The sequence below is a fragment of the Ciconia boyciana genome, chromosome 10 (genome assembly GCF_034638445.1).
Source record: "Ciconia boyciana chromosome 10, ASM3463844v1, whole genome shotgun sequence".
NCBI lineage: Eukaryota > Metazoa > Chordata > Aves > Ciconiiformes > Ciconiidae > Ciconia > Ciconia boyciana.
This window is the reverse complement of record NC_132943.1, coordinates 41,651,261-41,671,586: the sequence shown is the minus strand read 5'-3', so window position 1 is coordinate 41,671,586 and position 20,326 is coordinate 41,651,261. Positions and strand designations below refer to the sequence as shown.

The following is a 20,326-nucleotide window of genomic DNA, read 5'->3' as shown; positions in this document are numbered from 1 at the left end:
TGCTCTTCACGTAAATCAGTCATAGGCTTTAATTCTTTAAGGACCCTTTCCAAAACCTCCGGTTTTTTTGCACTGGGGTTTATAATTTTAAATTACTTGGGGAAACTAGAAAAAATATGGACATGGTTCGACACCCACTTAAGCCAATGGGAACCTCGCTATTGACCTTACTGGGAGCTGGAAGAAGTCCTGTTTTTCTAATGCTTATATGCCATGAAACAGAAATGCAAAGTTCAAATACGATCTAGCGCAACATTGATTCGACCTCAAGCATCTCTATCAGGGAGAAATCCTGAGAAATTTGGCATAAAATCTCTATGCAGCTAGAACACCTCTTGAAATGCAGGGGAAACTGCCTCAAAGGACATGACTCTAGCAATTGGATTGCTTCCAAAGTCTACTGATGTCAATGGCAAGACAAAGTAAAAAGAATCCACTGGCTTCACAGGGCTCTGGATCATCTTCTAAACAGATTAAATTAAAATCAACACTGCAATAGTCTCCTACGCCTCTTAGAGCTTAAGCTGAGTAAATGATAAGAAAACTGTAAATATGTTCTTAAAGGGTTAGTTTCAGTCCAACAGTGTCAGGCTAGCTTTCTCTGAATATCTCCATGAACAAACTTGCTTATTTTCTTTACACTCAGAAGAAACTTTTAAGCTTTCTTGAGCAAATATCCACTATGGATGATTTTCAAACTGGGGAAGAGATTATAACATTCACAGTGTGTCCTGTTCATAGGTTACATAAACCCTAAGTGAGAGAAAAGCCTCCACTGAGCAATTTCAGTACCTAACTAGTAAAGCACGTCTTCCACGTCCAGGCCTTTAGATGTTGATGACAAATACGGAATGGGACAAAAATCTCCAGGGAGGAATGACAAAGGCGTAACAACAACCACGCTACCAAATTCACTGATCTGTTCATGCACATTTTGCAAATCAAAGAGACAACATCTAGCTATGCTGAAACATGTGCTTGAGGCTTTTTTCCCCCGTATCTCTACATGTCATCAAATAAGAGTTGACAAACATATAAACCTTAGCTCCTTAATTAGAAAAAGGTAATTAATTACCTGATGGCGGTTCTTGGATAATCAGTCCTCCAGAGAGGGTCCGGATAGGCGACAGCACTTCAGGAAGAATGGCTTGCATGAACTGAACGCGGAAGTCATCTGGGCTGAACACAAAATCTCTCTCATGGGCAATTTCTTGAAGTTCTGCCAGGTCAGCATTTCTCGACCCAATGGCAAGGATCACTATCCGGTTTCTTTTCATCTCCGCTGCGGCTTGGTCAACGGCATCCCTGGACTTACCGCCAGTGATGAGCACCAGCATGGGGAGCACCCCTTCCTCCATCCTGCACCCGTTAGCACTGGTGAAGAAGTTGTTCCTCACAAAGTCCAGTGCCGAGCCAGTGTTGAGTGCCGTACCACCCATGAGCCTCATTCTCTTCACGTTAGCCATCACATCCTTTCTGCTCTGGTGGGTGTTAAAATAAAACTCTGGCTTCACAGTGTCTGCGTACTGTGCCACCGCGACTTGAATCAGGTCAGGTCCAATCTCCAGCCTTTGGACAATTTTGGCAACAAAATCACGAATTGAGTTAAAGGGGCCAGTCCCCAAAGCAGTTGAGCCATCTATCAGGAAGACTACATCCTTCTTGTTCACTTCAATAACTGCAAGTAACATAGGAACATAATGTTAGCAGAAGCCTTCACCACACTCTGTACATCAATTCTACGTCAACAGTTCAGCAATGTTTAGGACTTCTTGTTTGCTTGAAGTACTGTTACTCTGAACACCTTTAAAAGGGTCTTGCTTTCAAAACATAATTATTTTTTAGGATCTAGCAGAGGGCTAATAAGAAGTCTGATGGAGTTTTTCCCCTTTCTGAAACACAGAAGAGTTGAAGAGTTGCAAGAATTGCATTGTTTATAAAACTTAATATTAAAATGCATATACGTGTCAAAACAAGAAAGGCAGAAATCTTGGCACTCAGCTGGCACTTGAGATAAAATAAGCAGGTGATGCTCCCTCTATCTGCAGTGGAGCCATCTGAATCATGCCAGAGCGTGGTTTGGTCTCAGAAGGATTAGGTTCCCAAGAGCAATGACACAAGTAAAGAACAGTCTCCACTTACTCAACATACCTGGACTTTGGGTCTTCACATCCTACATCTTATTCCTTACCTAACAAAAACAAGTTACGATTTTTCTTGGCAAAGCTAGCCCAGTCATGGAAGAGCTGAATTATATTCTGGTTGCCATGTCTTTAACAAAATGGGTCCCTTAGGTTGTAATCTCTGAAACTTTATTATTGATGATGGCATAGGACACAGAAAGAGCACAATCCAGTTCCCTGGCTAAGTTTGAAGGAAGATAGTTAGGGAGGAAAAAAAACCTGTTGTGCGGCATTGGAACCAAAGCACCATCATATTTAATACAGCAAATGTACATGAAAAAACAGTAAATACTAACAAGACCAGTACCATTATGGTAAAAGCATTATACATGATCATCATCGGAGATAATACCATCTTTTAGACAACCCCACTCACATCATCACCGTCCTGATTTCATGCCATCGAAGTGAAAAAGGAAACCTTGCGTTGCTTCCAAGTTGCGCTGGAGCCTTATGGATCATTGCGTTACGCTGGACTTTGGGTGTCCTTAAATTGCCTACCCACCTAAGAGCTCCTGAGATGGGGTCAATATTCAAGGTGGCAGGTCCATCACCTCCCGGGCTTACTGCTACGCCCAGCACACAGCCTGGGGGAAGAGGAGACCCAGCATCATTGGGATCTCACAGCCCTCAGGGCAAGTGGTAGCAAACACTCTCTTGTCCTGCCTGGATGGAAAAGGGCAGCCCTTCGGCCCATGAGAGCTCCTCTGCGTGGAGGCTATTTACTTTGGATTTGAACAAAGAACAAAGCTTTGGCTGCAGTTCTCCTTGGCCGGACACCAGCTGACCATGGAAAGCAGTGCTCCCAAAGGCTGGTTCTCCTAATGAAAAAAGGTTTGTCATGAGATTGGGCTACCCCAAGGAGTGATTTAGAGCTGGAGGTGACATCTGTGACTCGGCTTGGACCCCGAGAGACCTGCCACCCCTGCAAGTGCGAGCCTTTGCAAAAGCCTCTCGCAGAGTCTTGCTGGAAGTTGTTTGATTAAGGACTGATTGCCAAAATTCGAAGCTTAAAATAGCCCGCCGTGGTGATGTCGGGCACAAAATGATGAGAACCCGCACGAAGCGAATGTGGTGGTACCCTCCCCGAGCCGCAGCCTCATGTGAGCTGCCAGTGGCTTGCAGTTGACTGCCCAGGCTGTCAAAACAGAGCTACTGACAAAGCAACAAGGATTTGTTTAAATGATCCCTCTCCCAGAGCCATGATTTCCAGCATTCATCCCCCCAGCCAAGTTTTTTTCCTCACCAGTTACTCCAAGGAGGAGAAGGCTGAAAACAGGAAACTTTCCAAATTAATAACAAGGGCTGAAATCTCTGCTTTGTATCACCCAGGAGAGATGTCCAAAGTGCTTCCTTAGCTTGTCAGCAGCTAGATACCCAAAAATGGAGACCCTGGAAACTTTTGACTTTATATAGAAGTTTGTGGGAAACATCAAAGGGGCTTTGCAAAGATGAGGGAGGCTAGGAAGGAATAGCTCTCTCCGCTATTCATTCCTCTTGCAGCTCTCAAATCCTGCAGTATGTTTCCTTAGAGAAGCGGAATGCAAGAACCGAAACCAAAACCCACAGGAAGAAACACCCCACGGTGCTAATTTCAATGGACACAATGAAAGCAAAAGCATTTAAGCAAGGCTGTACACATCTCATAGGGTCTGATCCAGAGCCCAGTAAAGCTGATGGCAAGTCTCCCAGGAATTTCAAAGGATTTGGGATCAAAGCATTATATCTTGGACTCAAAAAGTTGGGAATGTTGGAGCGTGTCAGCATTGAACCCAGGCCTGCATTGCCATCTCAGCTATCTTTGGTGAAGCACCTCATCTAATTTAATCATCCAGGCTCCCCCAGTAGCTAAAGGAGAGGGGAGAAGAGAGGCAGAAAGACACTTTGAGACATCCATTCATCACAGGAGGACTAGTGTACAGCCAGAGAGCTGAAGTGAAGCGAGGTGACTTCAGTATTTCACAGGAACGCCTAGCACCTGCATGGGCCTGGCATCCTTTTGGGCTGCCGTGTGTCTCCCAAACCAGTGGTTTACACTGCAAACTTCCAAGGCACTGATGTGAATCAAGCAAACCAGTCAAAATAAATTTCCATGGACTCTAGGGAAAGGAAATTCCCTAAAGCTCCTTTGAAAATACCCACTTCTCCATTTAGCATATCCACCTATATGTAATTGCACAGGCTGATGCTACTGTAGTACCTTCTACAAATGAGCTGGCATTTGAAGTGAAAAATATGCAAGTGCAGATGAAACCAAATGTACCAACGTTTTTAATCTTGCCATTCAAACTGTTAAAAATCAGAGGGGCAGAAAGAGAGGTTTTCCATTGACTTGCATGGGTCCTGGCATGCACATTTTAGCTAGACATGCAGACTTCAGCTTATTTAGCTAAATATGGTTCTCGTGGGGTGCTATAAGCAAAAGTTCTTTATGTTCTTTCCTGAAATAATCAAGGCAAGGTCATAAAATGATCTTTTAGGCAAATTTTTCCCTTTGATTTGAGCCACGGGATAGCAATCATGTTTAGACATAGATCAGCGAAGACATCTGGAATGCAGTTTTCTGTGTCAACATACATCGTGAGTTGAACAGTATGTACAGAACTCCAGACAGGCACTTGGATCCCAAAAGTGGTGTTTGCATTAAGCGTCCTGGTAATTAAGCGCAGCAACTCCAGCCTGGCCCTTTCCAGGGGCCTCTGAAATACCACATATTGTGTCTTTCATAGAGCCTCTCTATCAGTAAATTTAACTTAGTCATAAAACCATAGGGTGAGAAACTCTTAATCACCCACTTGCTCCATAAATCCAGATATTCATTATTCTACTGCTAGTCCAGAAATAATGGCAATGGGGACTTAAGAGTGACGAAGTGACCTAAGTGGAATATTGACACCTACATTTTCATTTCCCATGGCCTCATGGAAAGCTGTAAACTTTCTCAGCTTATGGATTGAAGGGAAATAAACGTTAGCAAGGCAGGGATTTCACTTCAGAGGAACTAAGGGCTGGTTTGCTGTTAAGTTCAACAACACAGGAATTTCACCCTCTTCCCAAGGATAGCGCACAGTTTCAATGAGGTACAGAATTTTACTGTTTTAGCAAGCTGATAACTTCAACTCTGTGAAACAGGGATCCATTTAACATCCCTGTTAGCTTCCCCAGTCAAATTTCATTCTCATGACACTTTCAACTGACATATAATGTAAGCTTACGTGACGTACATGTTTTCAGAGCTGACAGTGCTGCAGTATTTACCCCGAGGTCCTTAGACACCCCAATAAGGATTAGATGAGCTTTTTTATACCTTTCTTGTGCCCTTTAAAATCCCATGCCATGCCAGTTATTGACACAAAACCTCTCGGTTTTCAAAAGATAACCCACTGGGCAAATGAGTTTCTGCACATTAGCCGCAGGACTATTTGTCTTTCCCATTGTTCCTCCATAACCAGACCAGAGAGATGTATTGCAAAAAAAAAAAAAAAAAAATTAAAAAAAAATATGTTTTTAAAGCGTGCAAAAGCTCATTCATTCATCGATTCATTGAAATGCAACAGTCTAGAAAGGCATACATACCTTCAGTCACAATGGTTGGGGCCTCTAACAAAATGAGTCTTTGGGCCACTCCAACAATGTTGGGCAGTAATAATTCTCGAAGAGCATCAAGGTTACGGATATCCAGAGCAGTAAATGCGAAGCTTCCATCAGTAGCAATCTGCTGCAGCTCTGCACTGTCAGCATTCAGGACCCCAATGCTAAATGAAAATATACTAGCTTGCTTCACCGCTAACAAGCCCTCTCGGATATCATCACTAGACTCTCCACCACTTATCAGCACTAAAATCTGAGGCACTGCTTCCTCTATCCTGCTGCCTCCCGCCTGGGTGAAGACGTTCTCCACCACAAACTCCAGTGCCGCACCGGTGTTCGCTTCCTCGCCACCGCGGAAACTAAGTGCCTTCACGGCATCCAGAACATCCGCTTTTGTGGAGTAGCTGTTCAAAGCGAACTCGGTTCTGGGTTGATCACTATACTGCACCACCCCAATCTGTATTTGCTGAGCTCCAACTCTGAGGCTTTCAATCAAATTTACAAGGAAATCACGTATGGCTTGAAAATTGACACTTCCGATGTTGTTTGATCCGTCAATAAGGAAAATAAGGTCAGCGGACTCTTGAGCTTTAAAAAAAGAAATGCAAAAGGTGAAAGCATTAAAATGAGTGATTACATGCGGTTGTACAGTGTTCTGACATGTTTCTTGGAAAACCAGTAAGAAACACGAAAATGAGAAAACAAAACACATGTTCACTGAGGAGGTGACGTTTGCCTCTTAGTTCTGCATTCTGATTGAATACGAGCTCCCAGCCCCGTCCCAGCAGCATCCGCTACCCATCGAGAGCCAGCTCGAGCAGACACAACCTGAGCCGGTGGCTGCAGTTACACGGGGGCCAGCATTATTAGCACACGAGGAGAATACTTGGCAAAATGTCGTTTTTGGAAATCTAGATCCATTCCGTCCGTGGCCAGTACTGTCCAAATATTTAGACAGAGCCAAAAGAAAAATGTGGGGTTTGGTGGTAATTCATCCTGAAGATAGCGGGTGAGGACAGTAATATTTGTAGGAGGTTTTCCTTCATTGCAGTCTCTTTTTTTGTTGTTTTGGAAGAAAAAAGCCGCTGTTTACTGGATGCATGGAAATTTTCAACCTCTCTGTTGCAATTCTGCTCTTTTGCTGGTTAAAAACAACGGCTGAATATATTGGCTTCTCCCACCATGAAGGATTATTATTTGAAATGCATTTGTTAGAAACCATTGAAAAGGTTTTGGTTATTATTCTTGCAGTGTAACTCTTTTACCAGCTGCCAGCATACCCATAATGGTATTTGTCCAGCAAGCTGACCCGCACAATTGTCAACCCGTGCCGTGTACAAATTGTCTTGCTTTAATTATTTTGCACAAAGATGCATTGGTTATCGATAGAGGGGTCTGGTCTGTATTTTTCCTATGGTCTCTGGATATTCAATCAAGGAATGCAGAATCAGGTTAAAACAGGGTGATGAAATCAGTCATGACACAATTATCCAACTCTATTTGTTGTGACCATACCCAGATGATTGCAAGCATCTGCTGAGAATATACACGCACCAGACAAAACCTTCATATGGCATGAACATGGCTGTTGAGGGGGAAGCATTTTTGCTGTGAGACTTACCGAAGCAGACCCAAAATGCCCTGGTGTCTGCTCTCACTCCTTTTGCTCAACTAATTTTACCATCAACGTCATCAAGAGCTGTATGCATGCAAAAAGTGGGGAAAGAAGACCCCAAAGCATGCTCAGATGTTTCCATGCTATTACTCTCCAATCTTGTTAAGAAATCAAATTTCAGACTATTTGCAAGTGAATGACAAGCAACATTTGGACATTCCACCCAGCTCTCAACTTTTGAAAGCCGAAGGTGAAACCAGTAGCAAAACTGGCATGTAGTTTAGCAAGGCCAAGAATAAACCTGTGGTCTTTGCTATTAACCAGCATTGTCAATCTTTCTTTTTTTTTTTTTTTGCCTGTTTAGTTGTTTTTCTAGTAAATATTTTCATATATCACAATGCCACCAAGAGATTCAAATAATGCCGCCATTCCAGCGACAAAGGAGGAGGTCTCCAGGGCATCATCACTTCCCTGGGCCAACTCAATAGCCAGTGTTGGCTTGGAGAACATCAACGTGGTTCAGAATTGCAAAGGGCTCCAGGATTTATTTTTCCATCATTGAGTCAAAATTTAGGGGTGCTTAGGGTTGTCTTTACTGTGCCATTTTCAGGTGGGATGTACACGTTCTACTTCATCATATAAATGAAAGGGAAATCTCAAAGCAGTTGTACCCAGTGCTGCTTTAGATACCCTGGACACCTTTCTGAGGAACGAGATTTCAGACACCGATAAGTGTCGTCACGGCAGCACGGGTCGCTCCCACAGGAGAGAAAATAGATATGAAACAGATGCGTTGGATAATTTGTCATCACTGTAAAAAAAACTTGTAATTCAGTGCACATTTATGGAACAAGCTGGTGCTGGAGAACAAATAAAAGCATGCTTGTTACACAACTAAGCAAGGAGGGTCAGATGAGACAGACAGCTAAGGTTTAACGAATACATCAGGGCAAACTTGGGGCTGACTTTCACACTTATGCTAGTCAGCTCCGGGGACTGCCACAGACCAACAGCTTTGGTACTCTCTACTGGAAGTACTATGGGCCTGGGGGTTTTTTACATTTCTGTTTCATATTACGGCTCATTTCTAGCATAACATCCACGGCATTTTTACACGTTTTAATGCTACATGGAGTTATCAGCTGAATAAATGACTTCTTAAACTCTTATGCAAACAGTGATTTGTACCATGCTTTGCATACTATTGTCATCAAATGTTTAGGAGCTGTAACGTCTTTTCCCGTGTTTAACGATACTCCGTAGATCGCCCATGCAAGTCGCACAGGGGCAAAACTACAATAGTAAGATTAGCTTAAATTTGTTTTATGGAGGGAAGAAAATGCTTGCAAAAAATATCTTTGAGTAGAAATGAACTTGGAAATGCATGATATACATGAAGTAGGAATTTGCCTTTAAAGCTTTTAAAGAAACGTCTGTGACTCCACATGTTTATGCACTATGGGCTTACCTGCTGGCGTGCCCCAGAGGAGGACAGCCAGCCGCCAAAGACCAGTTCCCATATTGATTTCAACAGGGAAGCACTGGGGTCCTTCATGGCGAAGATGCTGAACAGCCGCTGCAGTGCTGCCAGCAGGTTGGGTATGACATTCATTTTCCACATATATTGACATTATTTTCTTAGAATTGGCGAACCTCGTGTCATCTTTCTGGAGCAGCTGCTTTTCTTCCCTGTGGCTTTCACGTGATCTGGATATTTGCCCTGTCAAGCACTTTGCACAATAAAAACACACGTGAGCACAGCCTTTTGGTGTTGCTCGGTGTCATGCAGTGATGGAGAGCACCCAGTGGGGCTGGCGTGAGGGTTAATCAGGCAAGACAACACAGGGGGATTAATGTTACACTGCCTCATTACACTGCCGTTGCCTTACATGACCCCACAAGCTATAGACCTTCAGATGGAGTCTCAGGAATAAAAAGAAAGGTTTGATCTCTGGAACTTCTGTTTTGAAACACAACAAAGCTGCTCAGAAGGCCCTTTCCATGCTGAAATTTCATAAACAGAGAAGGGACGGAGGAAGACTGTCTTATTTTTTTCCAGGCAAATTGGGCCCCCGGCTTGCAGTCAGTGCAGATCCGTTGAAGCCAACACGGTTTGCCGAGAGGTTTCGGTTATGGGAAGGGTCCAGCACTCTGGCAGGTGGAAGCCATCGGCTTGCAAAGAAGGCATTTGAATGTCGTCGCAAAAGGGACTCTCCGACCACACACCTTCTCCAAGCGGATGAGGAGAGAGGCTAAGGGCCAGCTCAGGGATGGGGTTTCAGCGGAGGAGTACTCCACTGAACTGCTTTTGCTGTCTTCAGCCAAGAATGTGACTTTCTGGAGTAGCACATTGCCTATCTCCCCCGCAAGCTGCAAGGGGACATCCCACATGGTGTCCCTGCAGCCAGCAACGACCTTCTCGGTCTCCAGAAGGTTTTCGGTCAGGACCTCAAAGAGCCACCATCATGGCTGGTGTGTTCATCCCCTATTTCCCTGCCTTGGGAGCGGATAGGATGGGGCAATTTAATAACTCTGCAGAGCTCCCTACGTTTGCATTTCCATGCCATGGGGGCAAAAAGATGGCCACAACAGGCCGCTGCCCATCCAAGGGTTCCTGTGCTACCTCCTGGCAGCTCTGGCAAGGATGCCAGCTTGGTCTGCAAACAACAACACGCTCAATAGCTACAAACACGGGGCCACATGCTTCAAACCTTTGTTTTTAAACCTCTGAACGTCCATCTCAGTCTTGCCCCTACAAAGGCTTTAAACAGCGCAACGCCAGCAGATACCGCGCTGATGGGAGCCATCAGCAGTCAGCCATTACCTGTGATGTCTTTAACCAGTCCTTTGGCCCCAGCCTTTTCTGGAGTCATGGTTGAACGGACACTCGACACTAAGTCTCCAACTATGCCATGGAGAGCGGTAAAATTCTCTAGGTTGAAAAGGTGCATATCGAAGGGTTCGCTCGCTATTTCCTTTAACTCCCCTTCCACTGCATCCTGCACGCCGACCGCAAACATGTTTACACGGGCCGATTTAAGGACAGATGATGGCAGAGCCACATCATCCTGGGATCGTCCGTCCGTTAACACTATAATAACCTGGGGGACGCCTTCACTGGCTCTGCTTCCAGCAGCTTTAGTGAGGTGGTTCTCGATTAGGTACTCTAATCCTTTTCCAGTCTTGGTGCCTCCCCCCATGTAAGGCATGTTGGCAATATGGGACAGGACGTCTCGGGTAGAGGGGTAGGTATTTAACTGGAACTCTGTGTGGGGGTTTCCGCTGAACTGGACCAGGGCAAAGCGAAAATCATTTCCTCCCACATCTAAAGCTTTTACAACATCATACAGAAACTCTCGAACGAGTTGGAAATGTTCCTTCCCAATGCTCCAAGAGGAATCCACTAGAAATATTATATCAGCCACGGCAACGGTTTTGACAGCTTTAAAAAAACAGATGGGGGTTTAGGATTTTCTATCGGTCAGCGCAAGCATGCCGCCTCCTCCTCCTCGCCCAAACGACCGACAGCCTCTTTCGCATGGTGAAAGTGAAGCTTAGCTTCCCCTTATCGCCCGCAGCAGAACGAGAAGCGCTGGAGAAAAACCAGGCAGCCATCAGCGCCCTGACACCGCAGGCATTAGGGGACAGGAGGGGACAGCATGCGACCTACCCTTCCCAGGGAGGGGGAGGTGAGATGCTTCTCCCCTCCCAGACCCTTGCCGCACGGGTTTGGACGCCAGCCCTGAGCCAGACAAAGACGCCTGCAGCTTCACGTGTGAATTTAGGCTTGGTCTCTGGCACATTTTTTGCTGACTCAGGGCTTTGCTGGCTCTGCGGCAGTGCTCAAGGAAGGAAGGGCTGCTTGGTTTAAGGAGCCTGGGTGCTGGCATGAGTTTTCCATATTTTTCCTGCTGCTAACACCCCCCCTCGTGACACCAGCTCTGGTCCCAAAGGCACCAGCACCTCCTCTTGAAAAAAACAAACAGCCTTTCTGCAGGTCAGTGGCAGCGCTCTCCTCACTGCAAAAAGCCCTCCTACACATGCAAGGAGGGCAAAACAGCTCTGCCCAGGAGAAAACCCACTCGGGGCTACCCTGGGTGCACATCCCGCACCCCCGTCCCCCTCAGAGCATCCTCAAAGGCACGCCACCGGCCAGCGACATGCTCGGGAAGGCACCGCGCGCGTTGGCTAAGGTGTGGGTCCAAAAGGACCCTCAGCCGAGTGGGAGCTGAGGAGCAGAAGGTAAACCACAACGTACCGTCGACATGCATGTTAAAAACCAAACAGTGCGAACTAGCGGCACATTTGTACAGGAGCGAAGTCAGGTAAAGCAGTCCGGTCTTACCTGCTTGCTGCTGGGCACGAACCGAGCAAAAGCCTGAGAGTAGGAGGCAAAAGATCGCCGCGAAGGGCAAATGTCGATGTTTCCTCATTTTGGTCTTTTATCTGAGTTTTCCTTTTATTCTCTTTGGTTCAAAGCACTCAATGTGAGACCTAAGGGAGAAAACCAGGGAGAATGAGAAACAGCGGCGGTGCTGGCCAGGCACAGGTGAGGGACGAGTTAGAAAAGCCAAACCATGTGGTTTTGCAATGCTTTTGCGGCACTTTGGCAGGAAAAAAATATTTTAACGCTGGACAGAGTCTGCTTCATAGCAAGCATTTCTTTGGAAGAGGAATCATCACTCACATAATTGGCATTTCATCAGCCCTTAGATGGCTTAGATGGCTTTCTTCTTGCCTATGCTGTCCCAGGTAATACCTAATATATAGGAAAATGGTCAGCCTAGGTTTCTACCACCAACCCTCAAAATGTATGATGGCCTTCCACCTGTCCTCCTCGCCCATGGATGACCAGCTGAAACATCTTGGCCAACATGTTCCCTCTTGCTGTTGCCCTTTCTTATTTTATTTTTTTTTACAAATGCCATAATAATAATTGCCCTGAACATCCCTCTTCACCTCAACTCACCTTTTCAGCTGTCCCAAACATACAAATGGAAATGTAATTACTCCAGACCCAAGTGAGCCGCATGATCTGGCTGTACAGCAAAAAGCCCTTGGACTCCCCCAGGCTCACAGCCTCGGTGGTGGAATAGCCTGCGCCAGCTGATCACATTTTGGAAAGGCACCAAGAATAATATGTTATGCATTGGAGCAAAAAATATAATTTATGCAAGTTTCTTATCTGTGATCCACCTGGCAAGCCTTCTGAAACAATGTCTCCTTCAGGAAAGCTGTATATCTGTTGTCATAGAGATGGCCAATTTATTACTTAAACTTCATTTCCAAGCCTACAGAGCAGAAACCAGCAAGGCTTGCTTAACTGAGAAAATATCTTCCCAAAAGGGAATGCAGTGATTTAATACTTTTCCTTCCCCAAAAGGAGCTCCATTACTCAAATGAGCCAAAAGTGATTCAAATACATCATGCTATTAACCAGGTCATCATAAAAAAAAAATAAAATAAAAAAAATCCATTTTCTTATTACTGTCCTTGCCAACTCCATCAATCCAGAGAGTTATGGCCCATACAAGTGCCTGAGGGCTAGAGGGAAGACTAACCTCCTCTTCAAGGAAAGCTGTGGCAGTTACACAGCTTGGCCATCGTTGGCACAGCCAGAAACAGAACCAAGCGCTGGCAATTCGGGAAAATTTGGAAATAAACATCTGAACAGCTGATCCCTCTTCCACTGAAGAGACACTCCTCCGGGCTATCAGAGGGGGGGGTGGTGGAAAGGAGGGGACAGCATCCACCTTGTTTCCTGAAACCCAAAGCAATCCTGACGTTTCCGCTGGCTCCCTGTATGTCAAAGCTGGGTTGGGGTCTGGTCCTTCTTCGGAGAAGGGCTTTGCGGCATTTGCTCTTCCATGTGCTCCAGATGGCATTTATGAATGCCATGTAGCATGAGTCAAGCAAAAGCTAGCCTCTACCTTTCCCCCCACATTTGTGTATAATAATAATAATAATGCCAGGTGGAGAGACATTCAATAGGCACCCAGAGCCAGCAGCTAGCACACAGCATTAATTAAGACGTGACAAGTCTTCCCTGTTATTGGCAGCTCCTATAGAGTTGCCTATAGATTTATAGAGGCAGCTGCTGCAGCCCAGAGGTATCGCTATCATTCATAAAAAGACTGAAAAATCATCCTTGTTAGTTGGCACCCAGCCATCCCCCCCGGCTATCGGAGTCCAAGCCAAACCTCCCAGTGCCTCCAGCGGGAGCAAACCTGCTCTGCTGGCCCGTGTCCCTGATTTACAACTTGCTCCCAGAAAACCTCGTTTCACACATGGGGAGGGGAAGGCTGGGCTCTGCTTCCCCATGGGTGCGGGATTAGCCGTGGGCGTCACTGTGGGGTTCGTCCCCTCAGCACGCAAATACAGAAAGGTCTGTAGGTCCCAGAGCTGAGGTTTGCAAAAAGCACTGAGCTTATGACAACCACCCATCCAACCCCACCGGAGCATCTCCCCTCTGGGCAGAAGAGGTTTGTGGAAGAGCTGAAAGATTTTTGAGATGGGCTTGCCTTGCAGCGTCCATTGGGAGTGAAAATGCTGCTAGCAATGAATGAAAAAGGTGAAATAAAAGGCACGCTACGGAAAAACAGCCCATTAAAATAATGTACACCGTAAAAGTGCTAGTATTTATTTTCCGAAATGCAGGAAGTTATATTATCATCCCGTTTATTAGCTGCTGGCATCCCATCCCTCTGCAGTCGCAACAGCTGGGGGTGAACAGAGTATCAAGATAAACCAGTGAAAATTAATGTCTTACCAGCTAATAAATGACAGGACTGAAGCAAACATTTGGTGGTTTTTTGGTTTTAATGTTGAGCAGCTGCGGAGAGCCTTACGGGGCTGTTTACAGCCATGAAACGCAGCAGAAAGCAAAAGCAAATCTCCGCGGTGCTACAAAATCTCCCCTGCCTGCAACAACCCCCGTGATCCCCCCGCAGTGGTGGGCAAATGGGCTTTACATGGAATGTGATTTCCAAACTCGGTCTACACCTACATCTTTAGGGCTGCTTTGGCTTGAAGCTTGGCTTGAAACCCCTTGAAGAACTGCTTTGGCTTGAAACCCCTTGAAGAACTGCCTTGCCCATGTTCAAACAAGGAGCCTGGGGGAGAGCCGGGGCTGAGCCCACCTCCATTAGGTCCCTTGGGCTCATGGTTCAGCCCCGGAGCCTTGCGGCAGAGAAACCACCAGCTATATTTTATGTACCGTCATCCTGGCAAACCCAAACGGCTGAAAGTCATGAGTCAGTCCTTGGGGCACCATGAGATAAAGCTGGATATCACAGTTTATTAAAACAACACTCAGTTCTCAGCTTTGGTTTATTTGCCCTGGCCATCTGGGAAATACAGTTGGCTGTTCTTTTTAGTCACCTTCTTTTCCATTTTAGCCTTTAGGAGGCCTCTGGATCTATTTCCAGCTTTCACTGTGATTTCCATCATGGTATTTTTAGTTATATGAAAGCAGAGGGACTTGCTCATCAACAAGAGATGAGTTTTAGCATCATCCTTCCCCAAAACCATCCTAAAATCACAGGAGCTGAGATTGGTTATTAGAAGGAAAGAAGCAGCAAAGTCTTGCAGGAAGAGGTGATTGATGACAAGAAGGACGTTGAGGTGCTGGAGCGTGTCCAGAGAAGGGCAACGGAGCTGGGGAAGGGTCTGGAGCACAAGGCTGATGAGGAGCGGCTGAGGGACCTGGGGTTGTTCAGCCTGGAGAAAAGGAGGCTGAGGGGAGACCTCATCGCTCTCTACAACTGCCTGACAGGAGGCTGTAGAGAGGTGGGGGTTGGTCTCTTCTCCCAAGTAACAAGCCATAGGACAAGAGGAAATGGCCTCAAGTTGTGGCACGGGAGGTTTAGATTGGATATTAGGAAACATTTCTTTACTGAAAGGGTGGTCAAGCATTGGACCAGGCTGCCCAGAGAGGTGGTGGAGTCGCCATCCCTGGAGGAGTTAAAAAAACATGTGGACGTGGCACTTCAGGACATGGTTTAGTAGGCAGGGAGGTGTTGGGTTGACAGTTGGACTAGATGATCCTAGAGGTCTTTTCCAACCTTAATGAGTCTATGATTCTGTGACTCTTAGAGACTGACTGACACCTTCTGGCAAAGAGGCATTTAAGCCCAGGTGTTCCTGATCAGGGGTTTCCCTTATATCCCCCCTCCACAGCACCCTTGTTAGCAAAGGAGGAAGAGTTAGGTGCTTGCAGGAAGGGGTGGGTGAGGAGATGATCTCCCTGTAGGGGATGGCCCTTGAGAAGAAGCAGCAGGGACAGCAACTTTTTTTGTAGCAGTAGTGTGCTTCTTGGGAGGGTTTTGGGGGGTTTGAACCAAAACTCTGCTCAGATCTGGTTTGACTGAGCCAACAGCAAGTCTCTGGCTCAGTGAGAAAAGTGGGTTTAAGACAATAAATGATGTGGGGGTTGTTTTATTGCTTGGAGGTAGGTCTTGCTTGGCTTGCCTTGGTGAGGCACAACAAGTAACTTTGTTCAGTGTGTTCTTGCTTGGTGTCCCAAATTACCACTGGTCACAGAAGCTGGAGGTGGCACCAGCTTGGAGGGGGTGGAGGATAAAAGCAGGCATGTGAACTTATGCTAATTCATTTCAGTTCTTGATTATGGTAAGTATCTCTTTTGCAACTTTATTCTGGATTGTTGTTGCTTTCAATAATGTGTTCTCAGTAAGGCAATTTCATCCTGGATTTATTTTTTTTAAATGAAAAGTTCCTTGCAGTCCTTGGGGGTGAAAGCTCTGGTGGAGCTTTTGATATAACCACTGCAAGCTGGGAAAAAAATGCTGAAAAGCTGACTACTGAGTACCTTTAGAAAAGGAAAGCATTTTCCTGAACTGTTAACAATGAGCACCAAAACCTAGGGAGTTAGTCTCCTAATTCATGTGCTAAAAGATTAACTCATGTAGCTTTCAATAATCTGAAGTTTTTATGTCTGTCTAGAGTTTATATAGTGTGTGGTGACCTCTTAATATTACAGTATGTCCTCCATTTCATCAGAAGATATACATCTGTTACCAATAATGCTTTCAAAAGGCAATCGTTTATACCACTAATGCAACGAAACGATTTCCTTAAATATTTCTCCCAGCAGCTATTTTTTGCTTATTGCATACTTCTCTGTGCATAAAACCTGACATTTTACATAGTTTTTTATTTGAGTGGATGTTTCAAATTCATTTTCTAAGCAGTCATTCATTTGTGTGTGTTTGCACTAGAGCATAGTTAAAATAAAATCTGTAAAAGTGCAAAGCAGATGAGTAGACTTAAAAAAGCCAAACATAAAAGACAGGAAAAAATTACTACAGCTGTTACATATCACTTTGATTTATTACATGTGCCTCTCAGCTGGGCTGGCTGGCTTTGAGAGGGAGGGGAAGTATCTATGGCTTTGGTGTGACTAGAAATGGGACGTGTGTCATGCGTAGATATGGATAGGTGCTATGGCAGGTAGAGGGAATAATTAATGTCGTTGCAAAATACCTCTCAAATCTGGGCTCCCAGCTGGGCAGTGCTTCAGGCACTGATGCTATCTGTCTTGCTGGACTGTAAGAGAAAGCAATCGGATCGGAGGGGTTTTCTGTACAAGCGTTTTGTAGTTGCCTGATGCTTTTCTTCAAGGCTAAAGGACTGAGCTGGGCAGAAATGACTCTTGGGGTGTGATAAACGGAAAATGTGAAACTAGTGATTTATTGATGAAGTCTGTTCCCATCAGCTCGCTCTCCCCATGACGGCGTTGTTGCTGTGGGGAGCTGAGCAGCCTTTAGGAAAGGACAGAGGACCCAAAGCAGTTGCGGTAGGCAGAGCCATGACTTGCGTGCTCTTCTGGGGACAAATGGCCTAGTTTTGGGCTTGGCCTTGGGCAGCCTGTGCAGCTTTGCTAGCTGGCACAGCCAGGGACCTTTGGAATGCCTCACTGCCCTCAACCAAAGTACATGTGGTCCAGTTTTCCTGCCCAGCCCCAGGGGCATCCCCCCGAAACAGCTTGACTAGAAGCCTGCAAAGCAATTGTGGCCCTGAATTCCCTTTGTGTGGGGGGTGGGTCATCTGGTACTGGGAGAAAGATGTGGATTTGCACCTGGGTCCCAACAGCTTTTCTGCAAGGGGATCGGGCAGCACCAGAGGGAGGGCAAAGCGTCATCCCACAGATGGTGTGGGAGATGAGATGCTGTGAGCCTCCTCTGAGCCCTCTCAAAGTCTGCTCCATGGGGATGTCAGGGTCAAAACCAAGGGGTCTCTGCCTTCATCTGTGTTTGCTTTGTGGGGATCTCCCCATGCCTCATCATCACCCTGTTTCCCAACTAAACTGCTCAGCCTGAAATCCCCTTGGTTTGGCTGTTCTCTGCTATATGCATGTCCCTGGGAGGCAGCAGTGAAGCCATGAGGCTGCTGTAAGCCTTGCCAGTGGCTTGAAAGTGGACACTGGCCACTCGGAAGAGCTATTTGCAGCCCCAGTAGTCGAATGTATGTCTGGTTGTGGCTGTGGAGCAAGCAGGGAGGAGAAACAGCTCCCGAAATCCTGATGTGGAGGCGTGATAGCACAGATTGCCCTCTGGAGGTGATGCATGCTCCTCTCTCTGGATGAATACCCCCTTACATTTCTCTGCACTATTCAGAGCTCTGAGCTGGGGAAAACATTAGCCGAAAGCCACTCCTAGCAGTGATTTGGACACCTAGGAGGCTAAATGCTAGGATTTTTTTCCCCTGTGAAATAGCTCAGTCACCTTTTCAAAAGGGACATAAGCCTCTGGCCACCTCTTCATCATATGGCATCAAATATCACCTGGCCACACAGCCTCCAGAGAAGCAAGTTTCTATTTCTGGGGACTTGGGATGAGCTGTATGGGACAGATTCTGAATTTATGCACGGCTCCAAGGAGCTGGGTGGAGCCATTTCAATTTGCACCAGCTCTTTTGAAGGGTTTCCATTAATGTTGCTGCCATCTGGCATTGATGGCACTGGGAAGGTGAGGGTTGTTGGGTTGAGGGCTGCTCCTGAAAACATTTCTTCCTACAAAGGAAGACCTGAGCATTAAAAGCAAACAAGCCTGAAAGGGTGGAAAATCTTCCTGCTTTTGCAAACCACTTGAGCTCTGGTTTTGAAAACCAGCATTCAGCAAAGTGACAGAGTTATGTTGCATTTATATCCTACCTGGGCAAGTTCCCTGGGTGCTAGTATTTAATATGAATCACATATTCATTTCTTTTTCTTATAAGCATGCTGTTGGCTTAAAATCCGGTTGTTTTCCTCATCTGAAGACTGAGACTAAAATAGAGTAGCTAATAAGAGGAAAGGGAGTATTTGCTAAAAAAAAAAAAAGGAAACTCCCTCAAAGATCAATGACTCTTTATGTATAGTAACCTAAGCCTCCCAGTGCCGCTCCACCCAAACAAATCAGCTCCTTAATGTGGAATACAGATCACTTAAAAAGGTGGAAAAAGTGATGGGCATGCAGAGCGGTAAGGCTGGCCTGATTCACAGGGGAGAGCAGGCACGCAATGCCACCCGCAGCTAGCCCTGCTGTCGTGCATGCCCAACGCGGGGGCAGGTTCATAACTTTGTAAATCAAGTGCATCTAGGCTGGGAGAATACAGTCCAAGGCTGGCAAGACTGTGCAGTTACCCGACTTTGCACTGATGGAAGGAATAAGATGTTCCCTTCCCTTCTGTTCCCAGACAGGCACGTAGCAAAAGTTAGGAGAGGAACAACATTTTTTTCTTTTTCTCTTTGACATGTAGGGATACAGCAGGGGCTGGTTTAGATCACCCTGCAATCGGGGACAGTTAATGCATTTGAATAGAAAATTGTAAAGATGTTTGAAAAACCAGCAAGGGAACCGAGGAGACTGCTGAAAAATGGAAAGGGAATGAATGAGGATGCGGCAGCAGCAAGCGTGCAGCCCTGCATTCCTGTCTTAGAAATGCCATCGCACCCCTGGTCGTGGTCAGCCTCTCTGCAGAGACTGGGGTGGAATGACGGTATAAGGTTGGGGATGGAAAGTCTGTTTCCCTGAGCTCTGGTACTGGTGAGTCAAGGGATGGTGCTGGGGAGATGCAGAGTTGGGTCTCTGCTCTGCTACTGTGGTCCTGCATGAGCTTGGAGGAGTCCCCCAGCTCCCTGCAACAGCCTCCAGCTGGAGACATCGCTCTGGCCTCCACAAAGCTCCCGAACTGGGTGGCTGTGCCCCAGAAACAGCACTATATAAGCACTGTAATTATCCAACCATAAATACTGATTTTTTTTTTTAAACCAGTAAGTAATGGGGTAAAGCCAGAAGTTTGAAAAATGCAGCATTCCTCCCCTGAGAGCGTACATGAATCATCGCAGCAACCAGAAATGAGCTGAGAGTTTCCCATTGCACCCACTGGAACCAGAGTGGCTTTGGCTACCTCCGCTCCAGCCGGTTTTGGCCCCTGTGCCTGGTCAGGAAACCAATTTGGCTGCAACCCTTTCTTGCCTTGGGCTCCAGCTGGGAAGGGAGGGCTTTGCTGAGCCAAGAGGGATGGTGGTGGGGTGTCTCCATGATTAGTCATAGCCACCCCCTTGGCAAGAGCATCGCTGTGTGTGAAGCCCCAGGGAGCTGAGGGCAACTGGGGCTATGGGGGGAAAGGCGGGAGGGAGCAGGGAAGGGGGCTGTGGAGAGGGGAGGTGGTTCCACGCAAGGCTGGAGAGCCCTTGGGGGAAAAATATTTGACGTTTGGCCAATTTCCCTCTCCGTGGATGACTGCGAGAGGATGAGGATTGTCCCTGGAGCCACAAGAGTGCCGGCCCACCCTGGAGCAGCAGGGACGTTCTCAGCAGTGGGACCTGCATGGGGTGGACAGGCTGACAAGCGTCTCTGGCCAGGTCATCCTACCTCGCCTTGAGGCGGGAGGGGTGGGGGCTGCTAGCAAACAAACCCCAGCCCTGGGGGCATGC

The 20,326-nt window shown here is 46.4% G+C and overlaps 1 protein-coding gene across 12 annotated transcripts in view; it reads right to left on the bottom strand.

The window, feature by feature from the left end:
* The window catches only part of COL6A3 (collagen type VI alpha 3 chain), a 63,883-nt gene that overhangs the window by 42,615 nt on the left and 942 nt on the right, over positions 1-20,326 (bottom strand). For 9 of the 12 annotated variants that reach the window (XM_072875514.1, XM_072875515.1, XM_072875511.1 and 6 more), the window contains exons 2-5: positions 11,735-11,883; positions 10,214-10,831; positions 5,760-6,362; positions 1,076-1,678 (exon numbers count right to left, since the gene is read on the bottom strand). In XM_072875514.1, the coding sequence (XP_072731615.1) occupies positions 1,076-1,678; positions 5,760-6,362; positions 10,214-10,831; positions 11,735-11,822 (1,912 nt within the window). In that variant the 5' untranslated portion in view covers positions 11,823-11,883. The remainder of the gene's footprint in view (positions 1-1,075; positions 1,679-5,759; positions 6,363-10,213; positions 10,832-11,734; positions 11,884-20,326) is intronic. The other 3 variants (XM_072875519.1, XM_072875521.1, XM_072875517.1) reach the window with 2 other exon arrangements.